Source organism: Lynx canadensis, chromosome A3 (genome assembly GCF_007474595.2).
Source record: "Lynx canadensis isolate LIC74 chromosome A3, mLynCan4.pri.v2, whole genome shotgun sequence".
NCBI lineage: Eukaryota > Metazoa > Chordata > Mammalia > Carnivora > Felidae > Lynx > Lynx canadensis.
In genome coordinates this window covers 100,898,366-100,926,126 of record NC_044305.1, presented here as the reverse complement: position 1 = coordinate 100,926,126, position 27,761 = coordinate 100,898,366, and the positions used below count along the sequence as shown (strand labels likewise).

At 46.1% G+C, this 27,761-nt stretch overlaps 2 protein-coding genes across 6 annotated transcripts in view; one reads left to right on the top strand and one right to left on the bottom strand.

Annotated features, from left to right (window-relative positions):
- Nucleotides 1-5,036: 5,036 nt before the first annotated feature.
- Nucleotides 5,037-10,173, top strand: CD8A (CD8a molecule). The gene is made up of 6 exons (XM_030311061.2): nt 5,037-5,178; nt 5,267-5,632; nt 6,245-6,355; nt 6,576-6,686; nt 7,325-7,355; nt 10,055-10,173. The coding sequence occupies exons 1-6, from the start codon at nt 5,130-5,132 to the stop codon at nt 10,104-10,106; spliced, it is 720 nt and encodes a 239-aa protein (XP_030166921.1). The 5' UTR covers nt 5,037-5,129; the 3' UTR covers nt 10,107-10,173.
- A 1,964-nt stretch (nt 10,174-12,137) lies between these two features.
- Nucleotides 12,138-27,761, bottom strand: part of RMND5A (required for meiotic nuclear division 5 homolog A) — a 69,986-nt gene continuing 54,362 nt past the window's right edge. For 2 of the 5 annotated variants that reach the window (XM_030311058.1, XM_030311060.3), the window contains 3 exons: nt 27,048-27,150; nt 24,957-25,111; nt 19,273-23,765 (listed from right to left, as the gene is read on the bottom strand). In XM_030311058.1, coding sequence (XP_030166918.1) covers nt 23,702-23,765; nt 24,957-25,111; nt 27,048-27,150 — 322 coding nt within the window. In that variant the 3' untranslated portion in view covers nt 19,273-23,701. Of the gene's footprint in view, nt 12,905-19,272; nt 23,766-24,956; nt 25,112-27,047; nt 27,151-27,761 lie in introns of those variants that run through there. The other 3 variants (XM_030311056.1, XM_030311057.1, XM_030311059.1) reach the window with 3 other exon arrangements.

The window sequence follows — 27,761 nt, the reverse complement described above, 5'->3', positions numbered from 1 at the left end:
ACAGGGTTCAACATCAATTATTTTCCTACCTTCTTTTCATCCAGTGTAAGCACTGAGAAATCTTGTTCTTATAAATGGTTTGGTTGTAGCAGAGACGCTAAATCTTTTAACTTTTTCAAAAAAAAAAAAGAACACCACAGGGCGCCTGGGAGGCTCAGTCAGTTAAGCATCCACCTTCAGCTCAGGTCATGATCTTGCAGTTCATGGGTAGGTTCGAGTTCCACATTGGGCTCCGTGCTGACAGTTCAGAGCCTGGAGCCTGCTTCGGATTCTGTGTCTCCCTCTCTCTCTCTCTCTGCCCCTCCCCTGTTCACACTCTGTCTCTCTCTCAAAAAATAAAGCATTAAAAAAAAAATTAAAAAAAAAAAAACCACAATAGTGAGCTACCAACAAAAAGCCATTTTAATGATCTAGTTTTTACTCTGTTACTTTGCAAGGGCTGCTGTAAACAAAGTACCACAAACCAGGCGGCTCCACAACAGCAATGTATAGTCTCACAGTTTCGGGAAGCTACAAGTCCAAGATCAGGGGTGAGTTTGTTCCCTTTCAGGGCTGTGAGAAAGATCTGCTTTCCCTCTCCCCTACTTTCTGGTGCGTTCCCCACCATCTTTGGGTTTCTTGGCTTGTAGAATCATCACCGTGATCTCTGCCTTTATTTTCACATGACATTCTCCCAGGGAATGTGTCTGTATCCAAATGTACCCTCTTTAGAAGGACACCAGTTATATTGGATTAGGACCCACCCTAATGACCTCATTTTAACTTGACTTTACCTTTAATAAAACCCTATCTCCAATAAGGTTATATTCTGAGGTACTGGGGGTTAGGATTTCAAAATAGGATTTTCAGGGGACATACACACTTCAGCCCCTAACAGTTGGCAAATCTAGTAGGTCTTCTGTCAATTGTGTTGAAAGCAAAGACTTGGGAACCACTGAACTGCAAGTGGCTTGATTACTATCTTTAGAGTTACTCACTTCTCAGTTTCTGGAAGCCGACTAAGACAGGCTTTACCAATACCTATTTACTCATACCTATGAACTGTACCATTCTTTTTTTTTTTTTTTTTTTTTTTTTTAACGTTTATTTATTTTTGGGACAGAGAGAGACAGAGCATGAACGGGGGAGGGGCAGAGAGAGAGGGAGACACAGAATCGGAAGCAGGCTCCAGGCTCTGAGCTATCAGCCCAGAGCCCGACGCGGGGCTCGAACTCACGGACTGCGAGATCGTGACCTGAGCCGAAGTCGGACGCCCAACCGACTGAGCTACCCAGGCGCCCCTGAACTGTACCATTCTTATCTCACCTAGAAGCATCGGCCCTCACTGATAGACTTAGAAGGGGTTGGAGAAATATAAATATTTTTAATTTCAATACAAATTTGACAAAACTATATTTTAATTAAATGTTTTTATCATAGACTTTAAACTTTGTTTTCATCAAAACTTTGGAGCTGAGGATTTTTACCTCATTTGATTCGTTGCAAATAAAAATGCTGCCAACTAATGTCATTGGCAAAGCCAGTCTTCAATGTCAAACCAAGTAGCAAATCAGACTGTGTGTTGAAAAGGAAGTCTGGGGGCACCTGGGTGGCTCTGTCGGTCAAGTATACAACTTTGGCTCAGGTCATGATCTCACGGTTTGGGAGTTCGAGCCCCACATTGGGTTTCGCGCTGACAGAGCGGGCCTGCTTGGGATTCTCTCTCTATCCATCTCTCTCTGCTCCTCCCCTGCTCTCTCTCTCTTTCAAAAGAAATAAACTTAGAAAGAAAGAAAGAAAGAAAGAAAGAAAGAAAGAAAGAAAGAAAGAAAGAAAGAAAGACAAGGAAGCCTGGTTCCCTTTGCAATGCAATGCTAATGAACATGTTAGGAATGAGCGCACCTCCCATAGTAACTGTGTGGCTTCTGCATTGTAGCTCTCCAAAAGAGAGGTGAGTAAAGTGATGAGGCCAAGGAGTTGGCCATAAAGTGCTCCGCTTCCAGCATTTCTCCCAGACACCCTCTTTGCCAGGATCTCAGGGACTCTCCTCAGGAGAAATGCTTATTCCTAAAGGAATGGGCATGGAATGAAAAATATCTGGGTGTTTCCCCTTGTTGCCCACAGAGGGTTTCGAACCTCCTGGGCATTGCCCCACAGTAATGTACGGGATGGTAGCAGGTCTGCCTTTTTGTTTTAAAGCAAGCAAACGGCAGTTATGAAAAAGAAGGCAGGGAAAGAGAATCAACACGAAGACAAGACACAGACATCTGCTCCTGGGCAGATCCGTCTTAGGAAAGAGAACCAATGGCAGTTGAGGATCTGGAAAATGAGCCCCTTCAAATATCGTGCATCCCCGCAGACAGCCTCCTTGTCCTCCAGGGGTATGAATACTCTGGTTTGAGGACCCCCGAACTGTCGTGTATTCACAAGATAATGTTACTATACACCATTTTAAATGAATGAACTAAATCTATATGTAACAACACAATGCAAACTCAAAGACATACAATATGACAGTGTGTCTGTAGATTGAAACATTCTCCAGAAAAAATGGGAGTGACGTTGACAGGTATTTGTCACTGAGATAAAGCAAAGCCCTGTCAACTCTAGAACCCAAAGGCCTTTCTAGGCCCAAACAAGCTAACTCCTTCCAAGGAGACAGTATTGTCCCCACAGAGCTGGATTGGCAAGAGGAGGCAGCAGGGCCACTGATTTCAAGTTGTCCGTGTAGTCAGTGTCTTAGGAGCTGTGGCACGGAGCCCTGATTAATTTCGTACCCTTGCCCTGCCCGTGTATGCCTTCTGAGTGTCTTCGTGTCATGTCAGTTAAGATGATTTTATTTCCATGTTTTAAGAACGAACACCTCCAGAAAAACAAAGACTTGCTTCAATTCAGCACAGAAACTGGTGACTCTCCTACCTTGTCTCTCTCTGGATGTTTTTAAAAAGAAGGGGCTCGCCTGGCGGAGTGTAGTTCTCGTTTCTTCACGCCACCCCGCTGGAGTGCCGTGGCTTGGGGTAGGGGATGCACCTGGCAGGGGAGGGCAGGCCCCACTCAGCCCTCTGCACACCTGGCCCTATTGCATGCAAGTATCCCCCGAATTTGCGCGCGGATTGCATCTGCTCTCCTGCTTGCTGCGGAGCGGATGTCCTCGTGGTTGCATCGAGAATCCGCCACATTCTGTAAAAAAAAATATCACAAAGCCTCCTTTGTTTCACACATTGCCTTGGCATCCCCCTCCCCTCAACCCTCTGTAGTGCTCTGTACAAAGGGGCTGCCACCCTCGTGGCTGACACTTTTCTTAGCTGCAAGGCTGGAAGGCCTCCAAGCCAGCTGCAGCTCTCTTTCAGGAGACAGACATGGCCTGTCTGGTCTTGGCTCTTTCTCCATCACCCTCATTCATGTGAGTTAAGGCACAGCACTGTGTATACACAGCCAGGGACACACGCACACATGTATACATCTATATGCCAGGGGATGATGCCCTACTGTGAGCCACAGTCATAACCATCATTACAAAAGGTTTTCCTTCCCCAGCCTCCCTCATCTTCCATTTGAAAATGTAACAGGTAAGGGGCACCTAGGTGGCTCAGTCAGTTGAGCATCTCGATTTTGGCTCAGATCATGATCTCATAGTCCATGAGTTCGAGCCCCACATCAGAGCCTGGAGCCTGCTTCAGATTCTGGGTCTCCCTCTCCCTCTGCCCCTTCCCTGCTCATGCTCTGTCTCTCTCTCTCTCTCTGAGATAAACATTAAAAAAAAAAATTTTTTTTATAGCCCATTCAACACTTAAAGATTTGCAAGCACAGCTCACCCCAAGCTATGATGTGACATGGTGGGGAGGGGTGTCTGAGACACAGTCTTCGCCAGGCAAAACTCACAGGTGGGGCAGACACATGGCACAGATAATGCCACGTGGCTCAACTCTAGAATGAAGTAGCAACAGCGTGAGGTATATTCATTATGGGATTCAAAGCAGAAAGGCTCAGGCAACCGTAAGAAAAGGGAGGAGGGGCATCCACTGGAGGTGGAGGAAGGTTTCAGGACCTCAATCTGCAAAAAGGAAGGGGACACGGTGTGCAGGAGCCTGGGAAGAAAACTGTCTCCCCCCAGGCATTCACCCAGGCTACACAGATGTCCCTGCCAAGCACCTAAAGTCAGGTACACAGAGGAATGAGGTCTAAATCCCACAGCACTGGAGCCGGCCCCAGGGCTTAAACAGAATGGTATTTCCCGCAAAGGGAACAACGAAGGCAAGAGGAGTTTCGACGACCTCAAGTCCCCGTGAGAATGCAGGGCCAGGGGACTGGGCAGAGGTTGGGAGGAGCCAACCTGTGTTTCAGTTTCCATTCAGTCCCGGATTTCGTAGGCGCCTCCAGGAGTGACACTCTCAGATCCCCTTTATGAGAATAATGATCATGGCAGGGTGACTGAAGGTCTAGCCAAGAGAGGCACTGGTGTAGAGGCCCCACTGTTTGCAGTGGCTACACCATACAAGAAAAAAAAAAAAAAAAAAAAAACCTGTGAGGTGAAGTTCAGCAGCAGGGAGAAATCCCCACGGGTGTGGTCAGCAGTTGACCTCAGTACCACGCAAGGCGTGAGTGGCCCCTGCCCCATGGTAGTCTCCTTCCGGCGGAACACCCAGAGTCCCCTGGCCAGAGAAGCTTGCAAATCATCAACGCCTCTCCGTCCTCAACCCTCAGTGCCCATCTTGCTAGAGACACTCTGAGTGACTACAGAGGAAGGGGTCGTGTGTGCTCTGCTTTCCTCCTCACCCTCACCCTCACCTCTTGTAAACCTCTGTCTCCGTCGCCCCCACAAGAGAGCCTTTCCCGAGGGTCATTTGCAAGCCTTTTTCTTCATCCACAAACCCGCAGTTCTCCACTGACCCCAGCTGTCCTGTAAAGCCTACTTCGACGGCCCATCTAGATCATGGACCACCACCCCCCTCCCAGCCCCCTCACCGGGCTGGAAGGTGGCAACCGCGGAAAAACAGGGCCACTCTCCTCGACGGGGCTTCGGGTGACATCACATCCTCCGAACGCGAAATCTGGCTCCTCGGCCGGCCGGCGAAGGGCGCAACTTCCCCCCTCGGGGTCCCACCAGCTCCTGAGCGCGTCCGCTCGTGTCGCTCAGCGCCGAGTGCACCATGGCCTCTCCGGTGACTGCCCAGCTCCTGCCGCTGGCCTTGCTGTTTCGTGAGTTGGCGACCCTCGGGGAGGGCGGGGGCGGTGCAGACGCGGGGCGCCGGGCTCCCGGCTCAGTCTGGACACCTGCCACCCGCAGATGCCGCCGCAGCCGCCGGGTCGAGCCAGTTCCGCTTATTGCCCGGGAAGGTGGAGGGCAGGCTCGGCCAGCGGGTGGAGCTGCAGTGCGAGGTGCTGCTGTCCATCGCGGCGCCGGGCTGCACCTGGCTCTTCCAGAAGAACGAACCTGCCGCTCGCCCCATCTTCCTGGTGTACCTCTCCAGAAGCCGGACCAAGTTGGCCGAGGAGCTGGACCCCAAACAGATCTCGGGCCAGAGGATTCACGACACCCTCTACAGTCTCACCCTGCACAGATTCCGCAAGGAGGAAGAAGGCTACTATTTCTGCTCGGTCGTGAGCAACTCCGTTCTGTACTTCAGCGCCTTCGTCCCGGTCTTCCTGCCAGGTCCGAGCGCCCAGGGCGCGGCACCTCTCAGTGTGCGGTTTAGGACTCCTCCCTGAACCCGTGTTCACACGAACCCCCCGCTTTCGAGCCTCTTAGAGACCTTGTGTGTGTGTGTGGGGGGGGGCTCCTTAATACTGCTCCCATTTCACAGACGAGGAAGCTGAGGCTAAGGTGCGGCTGGGTCGAGGCTGAAGATGGCTTCTTAGGTCCGGCCGATTTGGGCTCGAGTTCGGGTGCTCGTCTACTCCTGGGCAGTTACTTAAATTCTGTGAGCCAGGGTTTGCTCGTCAGTGACCGGCGGATATCAACCCAAGCCCGCAAGCTTGCGGGTTGAGCCATGGAGAGAGGCTGGGTGACCGGGTAGCGGGCTCCTGCGTTCCGGTCCGAGGCGCCGGGTGCGCTTGGCGGAGCCGGGGACTCGGCAGGGTACGGCGCGCGCCGCAAAGGGGTGAGCGCGAATCCTCCAAGTCCCTAATCCGTCTCCCCGCCTTGAGTGCAGAGATCCGCGAGCGCTGAGGAGGCGCCCCCTGGGGCAGAGGCGCGTGGGGCAGTGGGGAGGGTTAAGGTAGATGTCCCCGGTCCGACTCCAACTAGGCTGTGTTTTTCCCGCAGTCAAGCCCACCACTACGCCCGCGCCGCCACCGCCCACGCAGGCGCCCATCACCACGACGCAGCGGGTGTCTCTGCGCCCGGGGACCTGCCAGCCTTCAGCGGGCAGCACAGGTGAGACAGGCACAAGGTCTCGGGGCGGGAACCGGCCAGGGGCCGTGCGGACCGCAGGGAGAGCCCCTGCTAGGGCCAGCCCTGACCCTGGAGGTAGAGGCGAAAGCTGTCCACGTGGTGGGAAAACAGACCCGGACCCAAGAGACAAGCCCAAGCTGGTGGTATGGGGTGGGAGGATCGCCGGCCGGCTCCTAAATGTCGGCGTTTTCGGTGTCTTCAGTGGAAGCAAGTGGGCTGGACTTGTCCTGTGACATCTACATCTGGGCACCCCTGGCTGGGACCTGCGCATTCCTTCTCCTGTCGCTGGTCATCACCGTCATCTGCAACCACAGTAAGTCCTAGGGAAGCGCGGAGTTACGGGAAGCGGTCCGCTCCACTGGCTCCGATTGCGCGGCTTGCTCCAGGCAGCCCTTGCCCGCAGACAGGATGGAGATTTCTGGGACTCCGAGCTGCACCGTAGGGTAAGGCGGAGCCCATTTTTTTCCTGGAGACAGAACTCGAGAAAGTCCCTTGTCCCTTTGCTTTCCACTCTCCGGGACATTTTCCCGACGACAGAGCCCTTATCCCAGGGGCCGTAGCTGTGGTGAGTCCATTGGCTAAGGACAAGCGAGCGCAAAGATCCTGGCTTATCACAAACGCCCGCGGGGGAGGCTGCCGCTGTGGCCCTGGGACCAGTGCCCAGAAAGGCTGGTCAAAACCATGACGAGTTGAGACTGACCCTCAGCCGCCTCCTCCTGAATCCCCTACTACTTTGGGTCCCACCGTGGGTGACTGTACTAACCCATCTTAACCCACATCTGTATTTTCAATGCTTTTTAAAATTGATGAGAAGAGGGAAGGAAAATTCCCTTACCTGGCTCTCAAAAGTTATAATCCTAAAGAAATAGGAAAAGGGAGGGAGAAACTCTATCTGGGGACTATTGGTGGAGGGAGCGGTCAGTCACTTTACCCCTTCTTTTTCTTATCCAGGGAACCGAAGACGTGTTTGCAAATGTCCGAGGTGAGTGTTTTGTAATCCCTGGGCCTAACACTGGGCAGCCCTGGGCAGAGGCCGGGCTTCCCAAACAGCAGTCGGTGGGAACCCTTCCCAGAGAGAGGCCACAGCAGTGGAATTCTGGGAGCAGGGAATCAGCATAGTTCTTGAGCAGAGAGAGGCACAAGGCAGGCACTGTGGGGGAAATGGGGGCACAGGTTGGGCTAACGGGAAGAGCGGTGTGACTATAGTAAATCTCCCTCTTATTTGGCTTAGCACCAAAAATCCCATCTGAAGCATTCACCCAAAGAATCCTAGCTCCTCAAAGACCTGAGGTCTCTTGATCTGGATGATTCCAGCTGGCTTTTATTGTTTTCTTAAGAAAACTTTTCCTTCCCACTTGCTTGTTCTAGATTTTTGAGAGTCTAGTGTTTTGAGAGAGAGCCAATCTTCTATCAGGGAACCAAATAAACAATGGTCTAGGTTCCTAATTTCCCTGTGTGAGTGCAGGGCCTGGATTTATGACCAAGGACTGGACTGGAAGAAAAGGGAACCAGAGGCAGGGGCAGTTAACTATCTGGCAGCTCAAGTGACTCCCTGATCCAATTCCAGGCTGTGATCATTCTGAAATGATCAGGAAAAAAACAAAAACAAAAACCAGTGTCTGGAAGAGAGGTCTCCGTCTCCACAGTCCTTTGAACTTAGGCTGAGGCAGCCCTGCCCTAACATCTCACTGGCACCACTGGAGCCCTGCACTGTGGTGGGGCTACACTCAGGATCTCTCTTATCCACACAGCAACCCCATGTGAGAGATACCACAGTCCCATCTCACAGATTAGCAGCTCAGCTCAAGAAACCCACCAAAGACGGCAGAGACATGATGACACTCAGATTATTGATAATAATAAACCACTTGATAAAAGCCTGCAGAGTCCCAGCTACTAGCCATATATATACATATATATATATATTAATTTCAAGTTTCATAACAATTTTACAAGTAGTTACCATGACCACCATTTTTCAGATGAGGAAACTAATGGGTAGGACATTTAGTGACTTGTCCAAGGCCATACAATCAGCAGGTAGCAGAGCTGCGACTTCTATCCAAAACTCAGGCTGCTTCCTACGATTGGGGGGTTGGGGGATGGGGTTGTTTAAGGATAACATATAAGAATTATATTCACTGGTTTCTTTCAGTAGATAAAAATATTTCAAGGTTTGTTTTTTAAGTTTGAGAGAGAGATAGCATGGGCGTGCGCACACACACACACACATACACACAAGCAGGGGAGGGGCAGAGAGAAGGGAGAGACAGAATCCCAAGCAGGCTTTGCACCATCAGTGCAGAGCCCGATGTGGGGCTTGAACTCACCAACTGTGAGATTATGACCTAAGCTGAGATCAAGACTCTGACACTTAACTGAGTCATTAATTTTTGAGGCGCCCCCAAATTATTTCAAGTTTCATTCCTAGGGTTTGCATTTCCCACTCCTTGATATTTCCCTGCAGGAAGCCAACTTCACTATCTCATATATCTTTATATATATATATATATATATATATATATATATATATATATATATATATATATATATATATATATATAACAATGGAAATGTAATGAATTTCCAATGCCTGTTTTAAATGCTATAACGGGATAAAGACCCTTTCAAAACAGAGAAAGATTTTTAGCATTTTCAAGTACTTGGGGTGCAGTTGGGAGCTTTTGGAGGAGGATCATCCCTTATCTGTATCTTTTCTGAAAATTCTCATTTTGAAATGAACTGAGAGGGGCACCTGGATGGCTCAGTTGTTTCAATGTCTGACTCTTGATCTTGGCTCAGGTCATGATCTCACAGTTTGTGAGTCTGAGCCCCACATCAGGCTGTGCACTGACAGTGCAGACCCTACTTGGGATTCTCTCTCTCTCTCTCTCTCTCTCTCTCTCTCTGCCCCTCCCATGCACGCTTTCTCTCAAAATAAATAAACTTAAAAAAAAAAAAAAAGAACTGAGAACACAACTCTGCCCTAGAATGCAAAGCTATACTGAGTAAGCATATCTCAGGGATCCACATGCATGAGTTAACATATCTAGTGATGACTGAGGGCAGCTCAGCTTCCACAGAGACGTTTGGGAGGATGGTGTGCGTAGACATGACACTCATGATGCATTAGCCCATTTAGGAGGCACTAGCCCAGTACTGAATTAACACACGTTTTTAGTGTGACATCAAATGTGGGTTGTTTATGTGAGATAAAGTAGCTCTTCGTGGCTGATGGTGGTGGTTTGCTCACATCCTCCCCTATCCCTGTGATCGTCCCAGGGGCTGAGAATCAGGTCAACTGATGATGTTGGTTATCAGCCTCTTTTTGTCACCTCCATGGGTACCCTGACAAAGGCTCCAAGAAGCTAGACAAACTGGGTTCAGACCCTGGCTCCACCACCTCCTAGATATGTGACCTTGGGCAAGTTCTCCAGTCTCTCATTCCCAGTGCCCCTCACTCTTCAGGTAGCTGTGACCAGGTAGCGAGACGACAGACACGTGATGCTTGACAGGGTTGCTGACATCACTCACCCAGCCCCATGCTGGTGTTCCAGGGACAAGTCCTCAGGCCCTGAAGGGGCCGGCAGGCTGGAGAGGGTGGGGAGACATGCATGGATGTTGCATCACACCGTGGGGGCTCTTGCTGCAGTAACAGTTGGTCGCCTGTCTCTCTTTCAGGCCCGTGGTCAGAGCAGGAGGCAAGCCTAGCCCGTCAGAGAGATACGTCTAACATGGAGATGGGCCCCATGCACCAGCCACTACAAGACCAAATAAAACTCTCTTTATGAGGACAGTAACAGTCCTTCCCTTTCAGTTTTTCCAGCTTCCTTCTTAATGTATCTGTTCTCATTATTATTTTCATGGGGGTGGGGTGGGGAAGCGACTTTTTCTTTACGTGTTTTCCTCAGTTGACACAAAACAAGACTGTATGTCTACAGTACACCACAAGGGTTACGAGACCATTGTGTGCACGCACTGGGGTAAAGGGTGGGCAGGCCAGAGCTACTGTGAGCCATGTTCTCGGAATCTGGCGGTTAGAGCTGGTGGGGGAGGAGGGAGCCTTGACATAGCTTAGCCCAAACCTCTTCAGTGGACATCCAGGGATGGGGGGCAGCTTGATCAGAGTCACAGCAAGGTTCAGGGCTCTTCCTCCAGCCATTCAGATCTTTCTTCTGGAGACCTCTGTTTCAGCGTGGGGTGTTGTGTCTCAAACCTCAAGGGCACAAATTATTTCTTGAGCACCAGTGATAGAGCCATAGCCCCAAAGAGGTAATGGAATAAGAGGACTTCTGCCTTTCAGAGTTCGATAATGTAGTTGAATAGTATCAGACTTTGTAAATTATGAAGTGTGAAACTGTATGGAGTAGGAATGCCTCAAAATGGAAAGGGTTAACTGAATCCTGGCACATGAAGAAAATCTCTGTGAAATCTGCAGGGGAGGGGGACAAAACTGCTCGCCCAGCCCTTGCATTGCAGAGGGGCCCCTGAAGGAGGGGAGACCACTCCTTTCCGAGTGTGATTTGCGTGTCAGTCTGGTAAGGAAACTGAGAGCCGAGCGTGCTGCCTTACCTGCACATTTCCTCTCTTATGGACTTGTGGAAGCAGTGAGTGCTGCTTGGAAGAAAAAAACGTAGACAAGGAAATAAGAATCACCTGTAATTCTTTGTCTCGGGTATAGTCCATTGTTAATATTACGGTGTACATTCTCTATTTTCTATGCATGTATGTGAAGTACATACTTCCGTTTTTAAAAAGTGGGATTGCACTGTGTGTTTATAAATGGCTTTCAAAAACAAACATTTATGGCATGCTTTTTAAGGACAAGATAGCACTCCGTTTTTGATTGTGGCATCTTTTATCTATTTAACTATTACTCAGGATTGAAGTTTCCAGTTTTTCACTACTGTAATAACGCTGACAAAACTTTGCACACAGCTTTCTTTAGGGTAAAAACCTAAAAGTAAAATGACTGGGTCGGTCCCTACTTTCACCGTGCACTCCCCTATTTTCACATCAGTTAAAACTGGTTAGCCTTGGGGCCCCTGAGTGGCTCAGTCGGTTGAGCATCTGACTTTGGCTCCGGTCATAATCTCACGGTTTGTGGGTTTGGGCCCCGAATTGGGTTCTGTGCTGACAGCTCGGGCAGAGCCTGGATCCTGTTTTGGATTCTGTGTCTCTCTCTCTCTGCCCCTCCCCTGCTTGTGCTTTTTCTCTCAAAAATCGATAAATAAACTTTAAAAGAAAAACTGATTAGCGTCTTCTCAAAACATCTTGTCTTTTGTTCTTTCGTGGTAACAGATGAGCTGATACCTCTAATAAGGAAGCATAAAATCTTCAGGCTGTGGTTGAGGTCAAATATACATACTGAAAAGTGCCCAAATCCTAAGTATACGGCAGCTCCAAGACATCATTACGTGAAAACACTCAACATAGCCAGCACCAGGTCCACAGAGAACTTTCCCTGTCTTCCTAAAAACTGCCTTCTGCAACCTTAATTTTCAAAAACCAAAAGTTTTTTTTTTTTTTAATTTTTTTTTTCAACGTTTATTTATTTTTGGGACAGAGAGAGACAGAGCATGAACGGGGGAGGGGCAGAGAGAGAGGGAGACACAGAATCGGAAACAGGCTCCAGGCTCCGAGCCATCAGCCCAGAGCCCGACGCGGGGCTCGAACTCACGGACCGCGAGATCGTGACCTGGCTGAAGTCGGACGCTTAACCGACTGCGCCACCCAGGCGCCCCAAAAACCAAAAGTTTTAAGGAACAGAAATCAAGAGGAAAAAGTGTCGCAAATGTGAAAAGGCAGTTGTGAAAGCTAAGAAACTTCCCATAAGACAAAGTCTTGCCCCTGCCCCCCTCCTCCCCGAACATAATCAGCTGACCAGAACCAGACGCCAGTCCAGGGACTGAGACTCAGCTCAGAGCTGGCTCCAGGCTCAGAGCTGCCTGTGGAAGCTGTCCCTGGGTCCCTGAAAAGGGTGACAAGGAGCATCCGGCCTCCTCATGGCGCTGGCTGTGGAGGGCCAATGTCAAAGAACCAGGGCCAGGGTGAAGGCAGGAAAAGGGCCTTCCTTTCCTCCGCTTTCAGCTCAGGTGATGAGCAGCGGGGAAGCCGCACTGGGGAGGCTCTGGAGAGGGTTCAAGACTTACTGATTTTTTCATACTCCCTAACTTACCACACCATACTTACCACAACTAAGATGGTAAACACTACTTTGGGGATTCAAAGTATCAACATAGGAAAAGGTATGCGTTAGAGTTGGCCCTCAGGACCAGGGAGAAAATAGAAAAACAATGTGCAGGCTGAGGCCTAAAGCATGTTCAAGGTGGGCTGTGAATTTAGGCTCAGGGCTTGCTGGCGACCACAAGCACCTCGCCATTCATCCTGCACAGGCACAAGGAGCACCTCATGGTTCAAAGTCGGCAGCCTCAGGTCCAGGTCAGGGTTCACTTGCAAGTTCTAGCCTGAAGCATATTGGTTCTACAAACTCCCCCTGGGGGATGATGCCGACAACACATTCTTTGGACCCTGAAAAACAGGAAGTAGAGAAATGAGTTCTCCATTATGCAGTTAACTTGGTCACAGTTGGCTGGAAACAGCTCCAAGGCAGTTCACTTAACATTCATTCATTCAACAAAACATACCCCATTGGCGGAAGAAAAAAAGTCAGAGAACTTTGTCGTTTCTTTCTCCAGTTGTGACACTGCTCTTCAGAGATCCCCACCCTACACTTGAACATCCCGCATGACTCCACAACCACTGAGACGGGGATAAGTCTCTCTTTTTCACCAGCAAGAAGCCACCCCTTCCTCCAGCCCCGGGGGCAGATTCTTCCCCGCACACAGTTTTGTGACCACCAGGGTTAGGTACCACCTAACCTGCTCCTAAAAGCGGCTTGAGTTATGTTTCTCCACCAAAGGGAACTGAAGGAGGCCACGATTGCCTTAGATTAAGTTAAATGCAGAGGCTGTGAACGTAGCTTCCTGGCTCTGCTACTTTGTGTGTTCTCTAGCAAGCGCTTAAGGCCTCAAAACTTGTCTCCCCACTTGTAAAATGGGGGTAATGATAGTCCCTACCTCAAAGGTTGTTGGGAAGGATATGAGTTCAAATGTATTTTTAAGCTCCTGGAACAGCTCCTGGAACATAGTAACAAGATGTATACGAAAAAAGTACTGAATTTTTCAAAACTGGTGTAGTACCTATTACACTCTGAATGCAGTCACCTGATTCTCCCAATTCCTATTCTCAGAAATGGGCACACAGTAACCATTTCCAACAGATACACATTTATGTACGTACCCAGGGATCTCAGCATCCCAGTGCTAGGGAGGACAGCCCTTCCTGCGCAGCTCACCTCAGGAGAGCTCACTCCCAGATGCACACAGCCTTCACACTGTCATTGAAGCTCCCCTCAGCCTCACCTTCTGAGTGCCACCCCTTACGCCCCCCACCGCCCTGCTGCAAGAGAGCTCCACCATGCTTACAGCCGTCGAATAAAGTTGGCAGAGCAGAAAAAGCCTGTGTGTTCTACCATTTTGTCACCTCACCACCTACTGAAGCCCCCACCACTTTGGGAAACCTCACTTTTGCAGGCCAGTTACTAATTCCCCTTTTCTGCTCTCCTTTAGGTGGTTGTGATCTGCAGATGTCATTTGTTCTTATGTTTTAGCGACTGAAATAAAATAATAGCTACCAGTTATTTAGCACTCGGCATGGGCCCGCTCTCTCATTCGGGCCTCATCAGAACGATGAAGTAGGAACTAGCACCATTCTTCTTACAGATAAGAAAACTAAGGCATAGGAAGTTTTGGTCATTTGCCCAAGATCACACTAGAACCTGGTGGGATCAAGGTTTGAACTCAGGTCCAATCCTGTAGCCCAAACTCTCAGCTGCTACGCTATTACTGAGTATCTTATCTGCCTTTTTTTTTTTTTTTTTAATATTTATTTTTGAGAGACAGAGCAAGCGAGTACATGAGCTGGGGAGGGAGAGAGAGGGAGACACAGAATCCAAAGCAGGCTCCAGGCTCTGAGCAGTCTGCACAGAGTCCGACGCGGGGCTCGAACTCATGAGCTGTGAGATCACGACCTGAGCCGAAGTCAGATGCTTAACCGACTGAGCCACCCAGGCGCCCCGCCCCCCACCTTTTTTTAATTGAAGTATAGTTAAGACACGATGTTAGTTTCAGGTGTACAACATAGTGATTCAACAACTCTATACACTATGCTATGCCACCACAAGCGTAGCTACCATCTGTCACCATATAATGTTTTAATAATACCATTGACTATATTCCCTACATTGTTTTTAATTTTAAAATTTAGAAGTTCTCTAAACTCTCTGTAAGCACCTCAAACCAAAAGTATTTTTTTTTTTCACCTATGCTGCCCGAGGTAGAAAACGAAGGTTACCACCTGCTCTGAAATCAAACAAATGGGAAAGAGTATGTTCTAGAACAAGAGTAGAGTAGGGATCCTGTCTGAAGTTAGGGTGAGGGCTCTGCTTCTAAAACAAATACCAAGAGGGGCCAAGAAATGCAGCTCATGGAGATGGTTCAGGGATAGCTAACTCCTCATTTGTCTAATATCTCAGGGCAGGTGGAAGGCTGCACTGACCGCTGGTGCTGATGGTTTATTCCTTTATGTGAATGAAATGTCACCTGTTTCCTGGCTGAGATGCACAGTGCAGGGGGTAGGATTCGCAGGTTGCTTGCCTACCAACCATTCTCCCCTTTTCCCTTACCAGCAGAACCCTTGTTGTATTACAGGGGGTCACGTGCCCAGACGTTTCCCAGACTTGCCCCCAGCCAAGTGTGGCTAATAAGTCATTGGCTGGAGCTTCCAGGAGACTCTTCAAAGGAGCTAATTCAACTGCAAGCTCCTTTTCCCACCCCTTTCCTCCTCTTTTTGCCTAACACAGTTATATGTCTAACAAAGAGGTGAAACTGAAGCCACACCTTAAGGTTGTGGAGAACAGGAGCCTGGGCCCCTGACGGCAAAAACCCTAGACTGCCTACTCCTCACATGCCACTGGTACACACTAGTCAAGTCAAAGGCTATTTGCCCAAATTTCCTGTACTACTTCTCAAAGCTTTCATGACAATTTAATAATGTCCTGTACAATTCCTCTTTAGGACTAATTGATGAGCTCACTAATCTAAAATCACTAGAAGCAACAGGGTCTTAAGAATGAAAGGAAACCTAAAATGCATGTTCAGAAACTCCCAAAATGATTAGTCTTGAACACTGACAAATAACAGGTTTCCTTTTAAAGAACACTTTTCTTCTAGAGGGGAAACAACATCAAAGTCCTTTCCTTGAACGGTGGCCCTTGCACAGTGGCTGAATGCAGCCTTCAAACGGAGTTAAAAAGATCCCTCCTGACTAGAAATTGGCAGAAAATCATACAACCCATGTAGTGTAGAGACCAACATATAGAGTCTGAAGTGAGAAATTCACCCTTCTAGAAAATGTAGACGACAGAAAGAATGGAGAGTGTATTTTAGAACACCAGGGCAAGGAAGCCCATCATTTAAGAGACCTCACCATAAATTGGTTCTCTGAAATTATAAAAACGTTCAGAGCACTGACATTTTATGATAAAACATCTTGCTGGGTTTTCCTCATTGGATTTCTCACTCTCACAGTATCTGGGCACAGTATCTGGGTCTCCACTGAGTAGACACCAAGTTTGTCTTGTTCACCATTCTATTCTCAGGACATACAATGCTCAATACTCACTTTAACTGCTTACTGTACTGGCCTCCCATGCTCTAACCTCATCCCCTCCCCAACCATCTTTCATCCTACTGTAGCCAGAGTGGGCCTTAAAAATACACAACTAATGGGGTGCACGGATGGCTGTCGATTAAGCATCCAACTCTTGAATCCAGCTCAGGTCATGATCTCATGGTCTGAGATCGAGCCCCTCATAAGGCTCCATGCTGAACGCAGAGCCTGCTTGGCATTCTCTCCCTCTCTGCCCCTCCCCCACGTGTGCACACTCTTTCAAAATAAGTAAACATTAAAAAAATACACAACTTATTACATCTCTCCCTTCTCATCCCTCCCATTGTCCTCCAGTAGTTAGGTCACTGGTGGGAATTAACCTCACTAGAAGGGTCTTGGTGCTCTACTTTTCTCTACCTCCCAGCAGTCCTAAGCTGCAGGAGGCCCAGGGCCCTGTTCTCTCTCAATGCCTTAAAAAAAACCCACGTCGAATGACTGAAGGTGCCATATCATTGTATGTAAGATGTTTTCTGCATTTAACATACACACATCTGGGGCGCCTGGGTGGCTCAGTCATTTAAGCATCCGCCTTTGGCTCAGGTCATGATCTCATGGTTTGTGGGCTCAAGCCCTGCATTGGGCTCTGTGCTGACAGCTCGGAGCCTGGAGCCTGCTTCGGATTCTGTGTCTCCCTCACTCTCTGCCCCTCCCCCACTTGTGCTCTGTCTCTCAAAAATAAATAAAAATGTTAAAAAAATTTTTTTAAAGACTTTTAAAAAAAGCAAAAACACCATACACACATCTGTCTGTTATTAAACGAAAGGATTCTAATGCACAAGCCAGTATTTAGAATGAAACACTTGCTTTTCCAAGGAAACTCAAAATTCTCTGTCACATAGTGCTTTCCTAGGCACTACTTACAATGTTGAGGTATGTTACGTTAGCATAGAAGATTCATAGGAGTGTTAAGAACACCCCACTACAAGGAAAAGTTTTGGAAAAAAAAAATTTTTTTTAAAAAAATGAGTATAATACTTTCTGTCATACATATACTGACAGAGATTTCAAAGTAGCTTTGCGAATGGATCATTCTCTTGTCCTTTAATGCAAAGTTTTTAAAACTGGATCTCGACCCATTAGCAGGTCATAAAATCAACTTAGAGACTTGGTGAACATTAACAAATAAATCTAAAGTATCAGTGTTATCACACTTTAGAAGCATTCATTTTGTAAAACTTGTCTCAGAACTATAAACTTTATGTGTATACAGGGTTATGAGATTTTCTTACTGGCTGCCACAAAACAGTGTGTCCTCTGTGAGAGGGTGAGGGGCACCAAGCTACTGTTTAGTTTGGTCTAAGGGTGCGTTTCCAGGCTTTATCTTGCCATTACAAAAAAATCCAGTTTTCCATCTTTGGTGATCATCATTGCCCATTTTAGTGGGTAGGGGATGGGAAATGCATTTTGCCATGCTGCAAATACAACACTCCTTTCAACTGCCTGGGTGCTTAAAGAAATACACTCATTTTTAGGGGCGCCTGGGTGGCGCAGTCGGTTAAGCGTCCGACTTCAGCCAGGTCACGATCTCGCGGTCCGTGAGTTCGAGCCCCGCGTCGGGCTCTGGGCTGATGGCTCGGAGCCTGGAGCCTGTTTCCGATTCTGTGTCTCCCTCTCTCTCTGCCCCTCCCCCGTTCGTGCTCTGTCTCTCTCTGTCCCAAAAAAAATAAATAAACGTTGAAAAAAAAAATTAAAAAAAAAAGAAATACACTCATTTTTAAAGTAACTGTACTCAGGGGCGCCTGGGTGGCGCAGTCGGTTAAGCGTCCGACTTCAGCCAGGTCACGATCTCGCGGTCCTTGAGTTAGAGCCCCGCGTCAGGCTCTGGGCTGATGGCTCAGAGCCTGGAGCCTGTTTCCGATTCTGTGTCTCCCTCTCTCTCTGCCCCTCCCCCGTTCATGCTCTGTCTCTCTCTGTCCCAAAAATAAATAAACGTTGAAAAAAAAATTTTTTAAATAAAGTAACTGTACTCAAACTGAATTCAAAGCACACTAAATTTAATTTTTCTTGAGGATTCAAGTCTTAATCATCAAGAAAAGGGTAAATTTTGCCCAGTGGGCATGATCCTTACCTCAGAAAATAGGGAGCATCCTAGAGGCTCCTCGTAAGGGAAGCCAGTTCTCTCACAAGCGTGCAGATTCTGATTCAGATCTGGGTTGAGGCCTGAGATTCTGCCTTTCTCACAAGCTCTCGGGTGATGCCGACGCTGCTGGAAACTCCACTTTTGAGTCCTAGAGAGCACCCACACGTTGCAGGGATAGGTGGCGAGCTCTTTGGCCGGGCTGGCCAGACCTCACCTATCTACCACCTGAGCCACTAGCTCCAAATGCAACGGGGTGGGACCCAAGCGAGGACCCACTTGTTCCCAAGTAGGAAACATTCTGAAATCTCCCGTAAGAATGAGTCTTAAAAAATACACAAAAGCAGCACACAAGGATCCTTGGTCTCTACCACCTTAGCTCATCACTGAACAGGATAGACAACTGAGCCTGCTTCTTCTCCCTGGCAATGCCGACTGTGCGTGCCCCACTCTACCGACAGCCCAAGTACAGCTGTCTCAGGGCTCCTCTTCAGGTGACACGCAATCGATCACTCCCGTCAAAGGGTCCCGGCTATGCACAGGGTACAGGAGCCTGCAAACACTGATGTGAGCCTGCCCTAGGAATTGGGATGGTGACCGGCCACCTCCTCTTCTTACACTGCTATGGCACAGAACAGGATGGGATGGAGACAAAGAGATTCTCTTAAATTCTTTGCATGCAGGCCCTTCACAAACACAGGCAGCAGTGTCCTCTTCTTACAACTGACGCCTCCATGCTCCCCTGCCCTCGTACCTCTGTCAGCTGTCACATTTATACAGACGGGTTCCACAAAACACTTTTTAAATGTGCATTTCTTTAATTTTTAAAAATATACACAGGAGAAGCCATGTGTTTTACATAGGAATACACACATTAACAAAGCATTTGTTATAGTTTTCCAAAATTCTATTATATCAGTCTGAAATTTATAAATTAAGTATAGCAGAACTTTTAAAGTCAAAATGAAATCCCTGAAACTACTGGATGCAGTGGACTTTTTTCCAAAATCAAATGAACAGAGAATATGAATATGGTTTGTGTTAAATAAGGTTTATTGTTAGCTTTATTGCCTATAGTCTATAAGATGCAACTTTATTGTGCCTTTGCAAACAGGATACATTTCTTAAAAAACTGATCAAAATTTTCCATACATATAGCTCTATATGATAGATTACAGTGCAACACTATTTTTGTTACATAATTATAGAAATACTATAGAACCCAAGAGCACAGCGTAAGCAAAAGAAATACAATCCTGAGCCATCTGAACAAGATGATTTAATGAATCCTTTTAGTGTAAGTTTAGAAAACACGGAGGAGAAAAAAAAAGATACATGCACACTGCAGTCATGAGCAAAATACATTAAATACCTGTTCCTTGCTAGACACAGGTGGGGGATTATGGTGAATTTCAGACACATGCACACGCACTCACACTCCCATCTACTCCTGCTTCCCTCCCATCCCCAATACATTCACTCCCACCCCTTCCCCAAAGAAAAGATCAGGCACTAAATCCTAGTGAACCCCACATCTGCCTTGCTGGAGAACGTGAAGGGACTGCTAAAATAAGAGTAGAAATCCTCACCCACAACATGAAACAAAGCATGTGCCGTAAGCCAATTCCAGCTGCTTTTGCCTCTTTGGAAGTAAACGAAGCATATGCTCACTACAGTTTACAACTGTAGAGGGAAAGGTCTTGAAAACAAAACTGTTTTCCCTCCCTATCCCCTGAAGTAAAATCAACAGCGGAAAACTCACCCTAAAACTAATTGCCTCATCTGCTATTAAAATACATTTGTCATTCTATTTTTGGTATCTATTCAATCATAGTTCAGTAAGAACAGTTCATGAAGTTTGTACCTGCTTATAGTAAACACTACTGTACCACATAAAACCCACCACGGCTGGACAGGCTTATGAAGCACCAAACCTTCTACGTGTGTGTGTTCCTTGCTAACATTCGCTCAAGACCACAGCATCCTAGTGTTACCAAGGATAATGTACGTAGAGTTAAGTAACGAAAGGTATTTGGTTTGTGTCTTCACCTTACACATCCTGGTGATGAAATTAACCAAACCATGCCTTCCCTGAAAATAACCTGAGTCTGCTGACTACGCAAACTGACCAGCTCGACTGTCAGTCCACTAATCAGAGGTTGAGCTGGAAAACCAGAGGGCTAATGTCTACCAGCAGCTTGTCTTGTGCGGATAACCAAGAGTTCTTGGTTTTTGCAGTATCTATTGTCCCAAAGGCTGAACCACTGAGGTGGAAAGAACTCACAGCATCAAGAATACTGAACGAACTACACAGCCTGCGGGACTGCCTGGAGAGAAAAGAGGATCCTCATTCCCCACAGGATGTGCTGTGGGTTTTAGTGTCTCTGTGTACATCAGCTGCTACAGAAAGAAAAAAAAAAAAAGATTAACTCCATAACTTTCTTATTTTCAATTAAATGCTCATACACTCACAAAATAGTCACACACCCTATGAATATGAGGTGGCTCTTCTCTTCAACATTTTTAAAATCAAGAGGCACCAATACCCGTTCATTTATGTATTAGAAGTCTCACAGAATCACCACCAAAACGACAGAAATGGCATTTGTGATGATCACACAAAGGAGAAAAAGATCGAAAGACAAACTTAGCCGCTGTATTTCAGACTGTACTTGAAAGCACAGACGCTCTGGCTAAATTAGAATGTAAGGTTCTCATAAGGTTTTCTTGGTTTCACATAGTCCCATGGCCTTTGTCCGTGACTGATAAACGGAATGGTTCCTAAGGTAATTGAGGAAACCACTCTGCAATTCTGTTTTCGATGTATATTATTATAATTAGTCTGCCTAGAAAAAAAACCCTTGGCTCTGTCATGGCCTTCCGCAAACAGAGGAAGAGCATGGCGAAGAGCATCCTCCTGCACTGTTGACTACACGGCCTCGGCGATAAGGTCCTGACGCCACTGGTGAAGGGGGTTCCAGAGCAGAAAGGACCACATGTTGTATTTCAGCATCTTTGGTTAAGGTCTGGCCTTGTCAAATCCACCTCTCCTTCCCATTTAGTCACCAATGTTTTAAGCCCATGCCTTTAGTTAAAGGTCACAAGACATAATTTTCATGTCAAATCAAGAGTTTCAAATTTCTGGCCCTACCCTGCCCAGTAGGACTGTAAGGACCTTACACAGGAAACTGTAAAATCCAATGCTTCAGTGAAAAGCATGCTCTTTTTAAAGTTTCATGAGCTGCATAGAAAACTGTCAACAGGATTCCCAACACTGGGAGAGGGACAGAGCACTTTGTCCTTAAAAGTGGCCTGAGCCAACTATATGAAGTGTGTGGCCCCCCAAAATATTTACCACCAGCCTCTAGAGCAACATCTATATTGTACAAATCTTATGTGAAGCCTAAATGTTTTATACGTTTTTCAGGTGGAAAGGTGAGAATAAGAGTTGTGAGTAAAGCTAAATCTGGCCTAGTGAGAAAAAAGAAGTAAACAAACAAACAAACAACCTCTGGATTTTAATTCAAAGGAAAATATAGGTCATAAACCTGTTTTACATCCTCAGCCAGAGTTGCCTGGAATTCTCTACCTTCTGTTATGGAGTCCAATGAGCTTCTCTCTGCTCTCTTCCTTCACTGCTTAACCGGATAGAGGGGAAACTTTAGGGAGGGTTCCAACAGGAAAGCAGAAACATGGCTAAAGTCCCGGTGGGGCCAAGACTGAGGTCGGACAGAGCAAGCGTCGTGCCTGGATAGCCTAACGCTGCCCAAAGTGGTCACCCGGAAGCCTGACCACACACAGCAGTCAAGCAGCACTCTCCTGCAGGTACTCCTTTCCTTCAGACGTACCCCCGCTCTCCCAGACAAACATTTCAGGACAAACCACCTGGTCTGGTATGGGCTGGTACGCTACTGCAAATGCTGACACTTTCCAGTGAACTCAGCACCAAGCCTGTTTTCTCCCTCCCTGTGGAAGAAACCAATCTGCAGTTTAAAACACAAAGTGTCCCAGTCCTCTTTACTTCTGTGTTTTCTTCTTTCTCCATTTTCTCATCAAAGTTTTCCTATATCGACGTTCAGTTCCACATCAGATGAAATAAAGTTGCAAAATATTTGGTGATTTCCACAGAACATTCTTCTCGTAATGAACTGACTTAACGCGCTTAAGTCAAACTGACTTAACGCGCTTAAGTCAGAAGTATGTCCAAAGAAGTCCTTTCCATGTAGTTCGTTCATCATATAGAGAAAGACTCTTACACATGGCTATTTCTGGACAGTGCATTAAACGAAGATACCTCACAAGAGAAAAGATCATTATCTGTATCCATTAGAATAATATACAGATTCACAGTCAATGAGATGATACACTTTGCAGAAGAGAGGCATTGAACGGTATACTATTCAAATACAAAAACAGCAATAAACATATTCTGCACTACAGAAAATATGCTAACTTCTAACTTTAAGGATTTAAAGTAATGAGTCTGGTAACTGCATTTTAGGACTGGAACATGCTTCTTCCCTTCCAGGGACACAATGTTTGATGCCGGTGCACATATATATATACACACACACACACGACACTGTGTCTGCAATGATATACAAAGAGACAGACAGCCAAGTCCTGAAGGCAGATTTCAGAGAATAGGGCTACCAAGACCAAGAGAGCAAATATTAACTTAAGAACACCTCTAACTTCAGAATTTCATTTTATTGAACACACCTTTTAAAACAAGCACCTCTTGGCAATAAAAGCAAAGAAACACGAGTACTCCTTCCACTTTGTTCTAGTGGAAGACTTCTCACACCAACCTGCTAAATTCATGATGGAATCAGAAACAGGCAGCCCACTGGGGCTACAAGCAGAGCTCAAATGCAGGTCTGCTAACTTCTCGGGGAGAGCTGGAGCAGAGGAAAACACCAAAAAGCAAACTGGGCATCTATCACAGCTTTCTTCCTTAAGCAAAACAAATGCAAATTAGTTTTATAACCACAATTCAGTTTTTCAAACTTTTTCTGAAGAATTTTCATTTAATTTTGTATACATAACAGGAAGTAAAACTTTTTCACAAACATTCTCAAACCTTACAATTATCAAGAAATGACTAAAGTAAAAGCAGGAGAAATATTAAACACATGGCAGGGAGGTTGATTTCTGTTTCTGCTCTTAAAAAGTAAAAAAATCACCATATAATTAAGTACAAAAACCTGCATTGAATGACAACTGCTGGTGTATTTACTTGATCAAAAATGAAGACCAAGAATATAATAAAGCCCTATGATAATATTCGTCTGGAGCACTCCCCTCAGTGTGTGTACACTAAAATGTTGGCAAAGTTTCTGGAGCATTAGCTTATATAAACACGGGAGTCCTCAGTTAGCTGCATTAAATGGAACGTTCTCTTCTGAAATGCGCCACAATTCAGTTTCACTTACAAATTGCAAATTAAAGTTATCTCTTCAGAAAAATATCTGTTTGGCATCTCCTGGACTTTGTTCCATTGGACAATATGGACATTTTAATCTAAAGACAAGAAAGAAAACATTGAATCAAGGAACAGGATCAGTACTGAGCATTCAATTTTCCTCTACGGAATGTCAATGTCTTTAACAGTCACACACTCTCCACACACTCACGTCTGTATTTTGTTTTGAGGGTTAACTGTGCTTTCCCTTATCATAGCAGCCAAGCTCTGAAGGGTCACAAATAAATACCAATCAAGCCAGATGCTAAACTGAAGGCTTTCCTTCAGTGGAAATGAGTGAAAACTGTTTTGTAAACAAAACAAAGACAACAGTTTTGAAAATTGCTCTTGCAGTTTCAAAAGTAAGCCCAATTTTCCTCCTCCAAAGTTTAGGCTGTGCCTGTCTTTGAACAAGCTTCAAATGGACTGGTCACACAATCCACTCAAGTGCAGCAAATCTGATGCCAGCGGCTGAGCCTAGAAGGCTTGCTGCCTACCAAGAACGACGCCCAGAACCAGCACCGTCTAGTCACCATCCACTGGCACCATCAGGGTTGCTGCATGGTCTGGGAAGGGCACAGATAGCTTCATTACAGGCGAAGACTTTCTTTTAAAAGAAAGACTTTACCATAACAGGTCTCAAGTGAACTCCAATGAAAAATGTTCTAACTGCCTAAGCTAGAAATAGGCTTTTGTGACTTTTTTCTTTTTATTATAAGTTGGGCCCAGTATGAGTATAAAAATTATAAATGTATATACCCTGCGAATTAGCAATTCCAAGTCTACAATTTATATATCACATGTAGATAAAGTAATTCTCTTTACAACAACAAAATGTTTAAATGTTCATTGATAGGGAATTGGTTAAATAAATTATCACATTTCCATATGGTAGAATACTCTGCAGCTCTAAAAAAAAGAATGAGGGCTCTTTCTGTAGCATATAAAAGACCTTCAAAATACATCATTAAGTAAAAAAAGCAAACTTGAGTACCATACAGGGTATGTTACCATTTGTGTAAAGGCAGGGGGGAAATGACAATGTACTGCCTACCCAAAAGTTAAGAGTTAAAGATCATGCTTATAAATCTAATCATCAAATTCATGAACAAATAAAAAGACTGACAAGAAAAGAAAAGAAAAGAAAAGAAAAGAAAAGAAAAGAAAAGAAAAAGAAAAAACATCAGATACCACCTTCCCACTAAGTTTCAAAAGAAAATTTTTTTACCAACATTTAAAAAATCACTTACTTGCTACCATTAAACATTTTATTCAGGGCATCTCTTGATATAATATGACCACAGACCAATTTCATGGGTGGATTATTATCTGTTGTTTGCTGACGAAGAATGGGACAGGCAAATATAGAGTGATACCAGCACTTTTTACCAAGGTCCACTTCAATCTTCAAAAAACAGTAAAAAGGCTCAAGTTACATCTCGGAAAACCATCTACATGTCAATATGCACTGGGAAGCAAAAACATTTATCAGTCTACTCATCCAAATGTATCTTTTTACAGCACTCTTACCTCAAAGACAGGCAGTCTTAGGGATTCAAGCCTTACTTCATAATTCTAATTAACCTTCAAGATTATTTATAACACTACTTTTCAAACCAAATTCTGATGTCTGAGGAGTCAAAGGAAGGCAATGCTCTAGATGTCGAACACTCCTGAAAATCTGTCAGAATAGATATACCCTAAGAGCAAAGCCCACCAGAAACCCTGTTTTGCAGCACACTCAGGTAGGTGGTAAAATTCAGTGTAATAATTCCTTTAAAGACAGAATAAACAAGGCTTACTTTTATGCAAGCTTCAGATCTGAGTTTCCCATGTTCTGTGTATAATGGTCCAGAGAAACTACCTGAAACAAGGACTTTAAGCTCAAGTTCAGCAAGACCTCTCACAATCTGTACATCAGAGCCATGGTAGGTGTACCAGTCATTTCTCTTCACAGGGAACAAAACAAACAAAAGCTATGAAATCACCCAGCACAATGGTTGGCACACGACAGCGGGCTCCACAAACGTCAGTTCTTTCTGTTTTCTTTCCTTGCAAAATGGTTATTAATATAAAGTCTATTACCCAGACTCTTTCAAGAATGTTGACCAAGTGTAACAGAACAATCGTGAGAAATAATGGCCCGATCATCACCTCCCATTGCTTTACTACCCCAACACACAGGTGTCAGGTGAATTCAGACTTCAGCGTGCTCTGTGCTCATGCACAAATGTCAGAGATGCACGTAGCACAGCTGGGAAGCTGCCAGATTCTTGCAGGCACCTTCCTCAGCAAAGCAAGTGAAGGCTCAAGTTCTTTTCACTTGTTCAAATAAGCAGCAGTCAAGGAGGGGTGCTGCCTGTGTCCTGACCACACTCAGACTGGGAATGCACCTGTGTCTTTAATCAAAACAGATCTCTGAGGAGGAGCTGGGGCAGCCAACCGACAGTTACCAGCTGGAAGGTGACTGTGGATAAACCTGTGCACAGGCGTGGCAGACAAAAAGCAAAAGCCAAATGCGTATTTAGCCTTTTAGGGTCCATGACACAACCGTGACAGGCATGATAACTGCAGTCCAAGTTTTAGTGCTTACTGTCAAAGGTCACATACAATGACCTTTGCCCCTCCATGTCATAACTCCTATGGCAGCAAAGCTGGAGTCCCTAATATGTGTCCCATGTTATTCTAAGCATACCAATGTTATCTCTAGTCTTTAACAGCCCCAGAAAGGGAAGGAAGGTACCACAAACTACTGCTTAGAGAAGTAATAGGGTTGGCAAGTGACTAGAGGTGATGTTTAAAATCATGGCCAGGAGAGCAGTGGACACGCAGCACTGGAGGGCCGCTGAGGACTGCATGTGTACCAGGGACAACCTTTATTTTAGCAGCTCTGTGCTTATTTTGATTAAGCACAAACCCATGATTTCATAAATATCGATGCTTAACACAAAACTAAATTCAACCAGTTGACTCACCGCTCTTCTATTTTAAAAAACCGTAGTCCGAGTGGTTTCTCCAGGGCCCTGCAGAACACACTGCGTGCCACAGTACAGACGCCATGCACACCTGTGATGTCTTCCTTCACTAGCTCTCTACGTCAAAATTGTATTCGTTTTTTTCTACGTCAAAATTAAAAACCAGAAACTCCAGCGCCTCCAAAATGTACTAGCTCCCCATTTCTATTGTTTTTAATCATGTCTACACATGACATACAAGAATCCTGGCTGAACGGCTACAACGGTGTTCTCTCGTTAAAAGGCAAAACAGGCATTTTAAACTCTTAGCATCCATGTTCTTCTCATGGCAGGAAAAAACAGAGAACGGTAGAAAGTGGAACTCACAGGTAATTCATCTTTCTGGTTCCAAACTCCTGTGCACTGCCTCTGTTCTATCACGGCTTTGATATTAATTAACGCTGGCAGTGCCACACAACCTGCTGAGAAACTGGGAGAGAAGAGGAAATGTCAGTGCCAGGCCAGGTGTCAGACAGCTTGGTCCCAGGAAACATCAATCCCTCCAGACTCCATGTGCACAGGGTCCTGGCCATTGGACAGGGCACAGTGCCCTCTGCTTTGTTAAATCAGTGCCAAGAAAAAAAAAAAAAAAAAAACCTTCACATTTTACAAAACCACCAGATTCAATGGGCTCTGCTAATCAGTCATTAACGATATGCTGAAACAGTTTCTTGCTCAGCCTCCTTCTAGACCCTAGACCAGGATGCCCCTGTCCAGGGCAGAAGTGCTCATTTCTCAGACCCAGAAATGCTCACAGTCGTCTCTCAGCCGAGTCCCTCTTCAGGACTGCCCTCAGTTGAAGCAAGTCACCTGACCAGGGTCACATCTGATGACTGCTCTGGGTGAGGATACAGAAGCCCAGCTTGTCGCCCTAATTTGGAACAGCTTCACAGGCCCACCATGGCGCCAGAGCTCCTCAGGGATGTGCTGAGGCCTCTGATTAAGACTACTCTGCAGTCCAACTTACCCTAATCCTGCTGCTTTCATTCTGCCACGGGGGCTCATCCTAACAAACCTCCCTCGTGTCATCTCCACCATTTC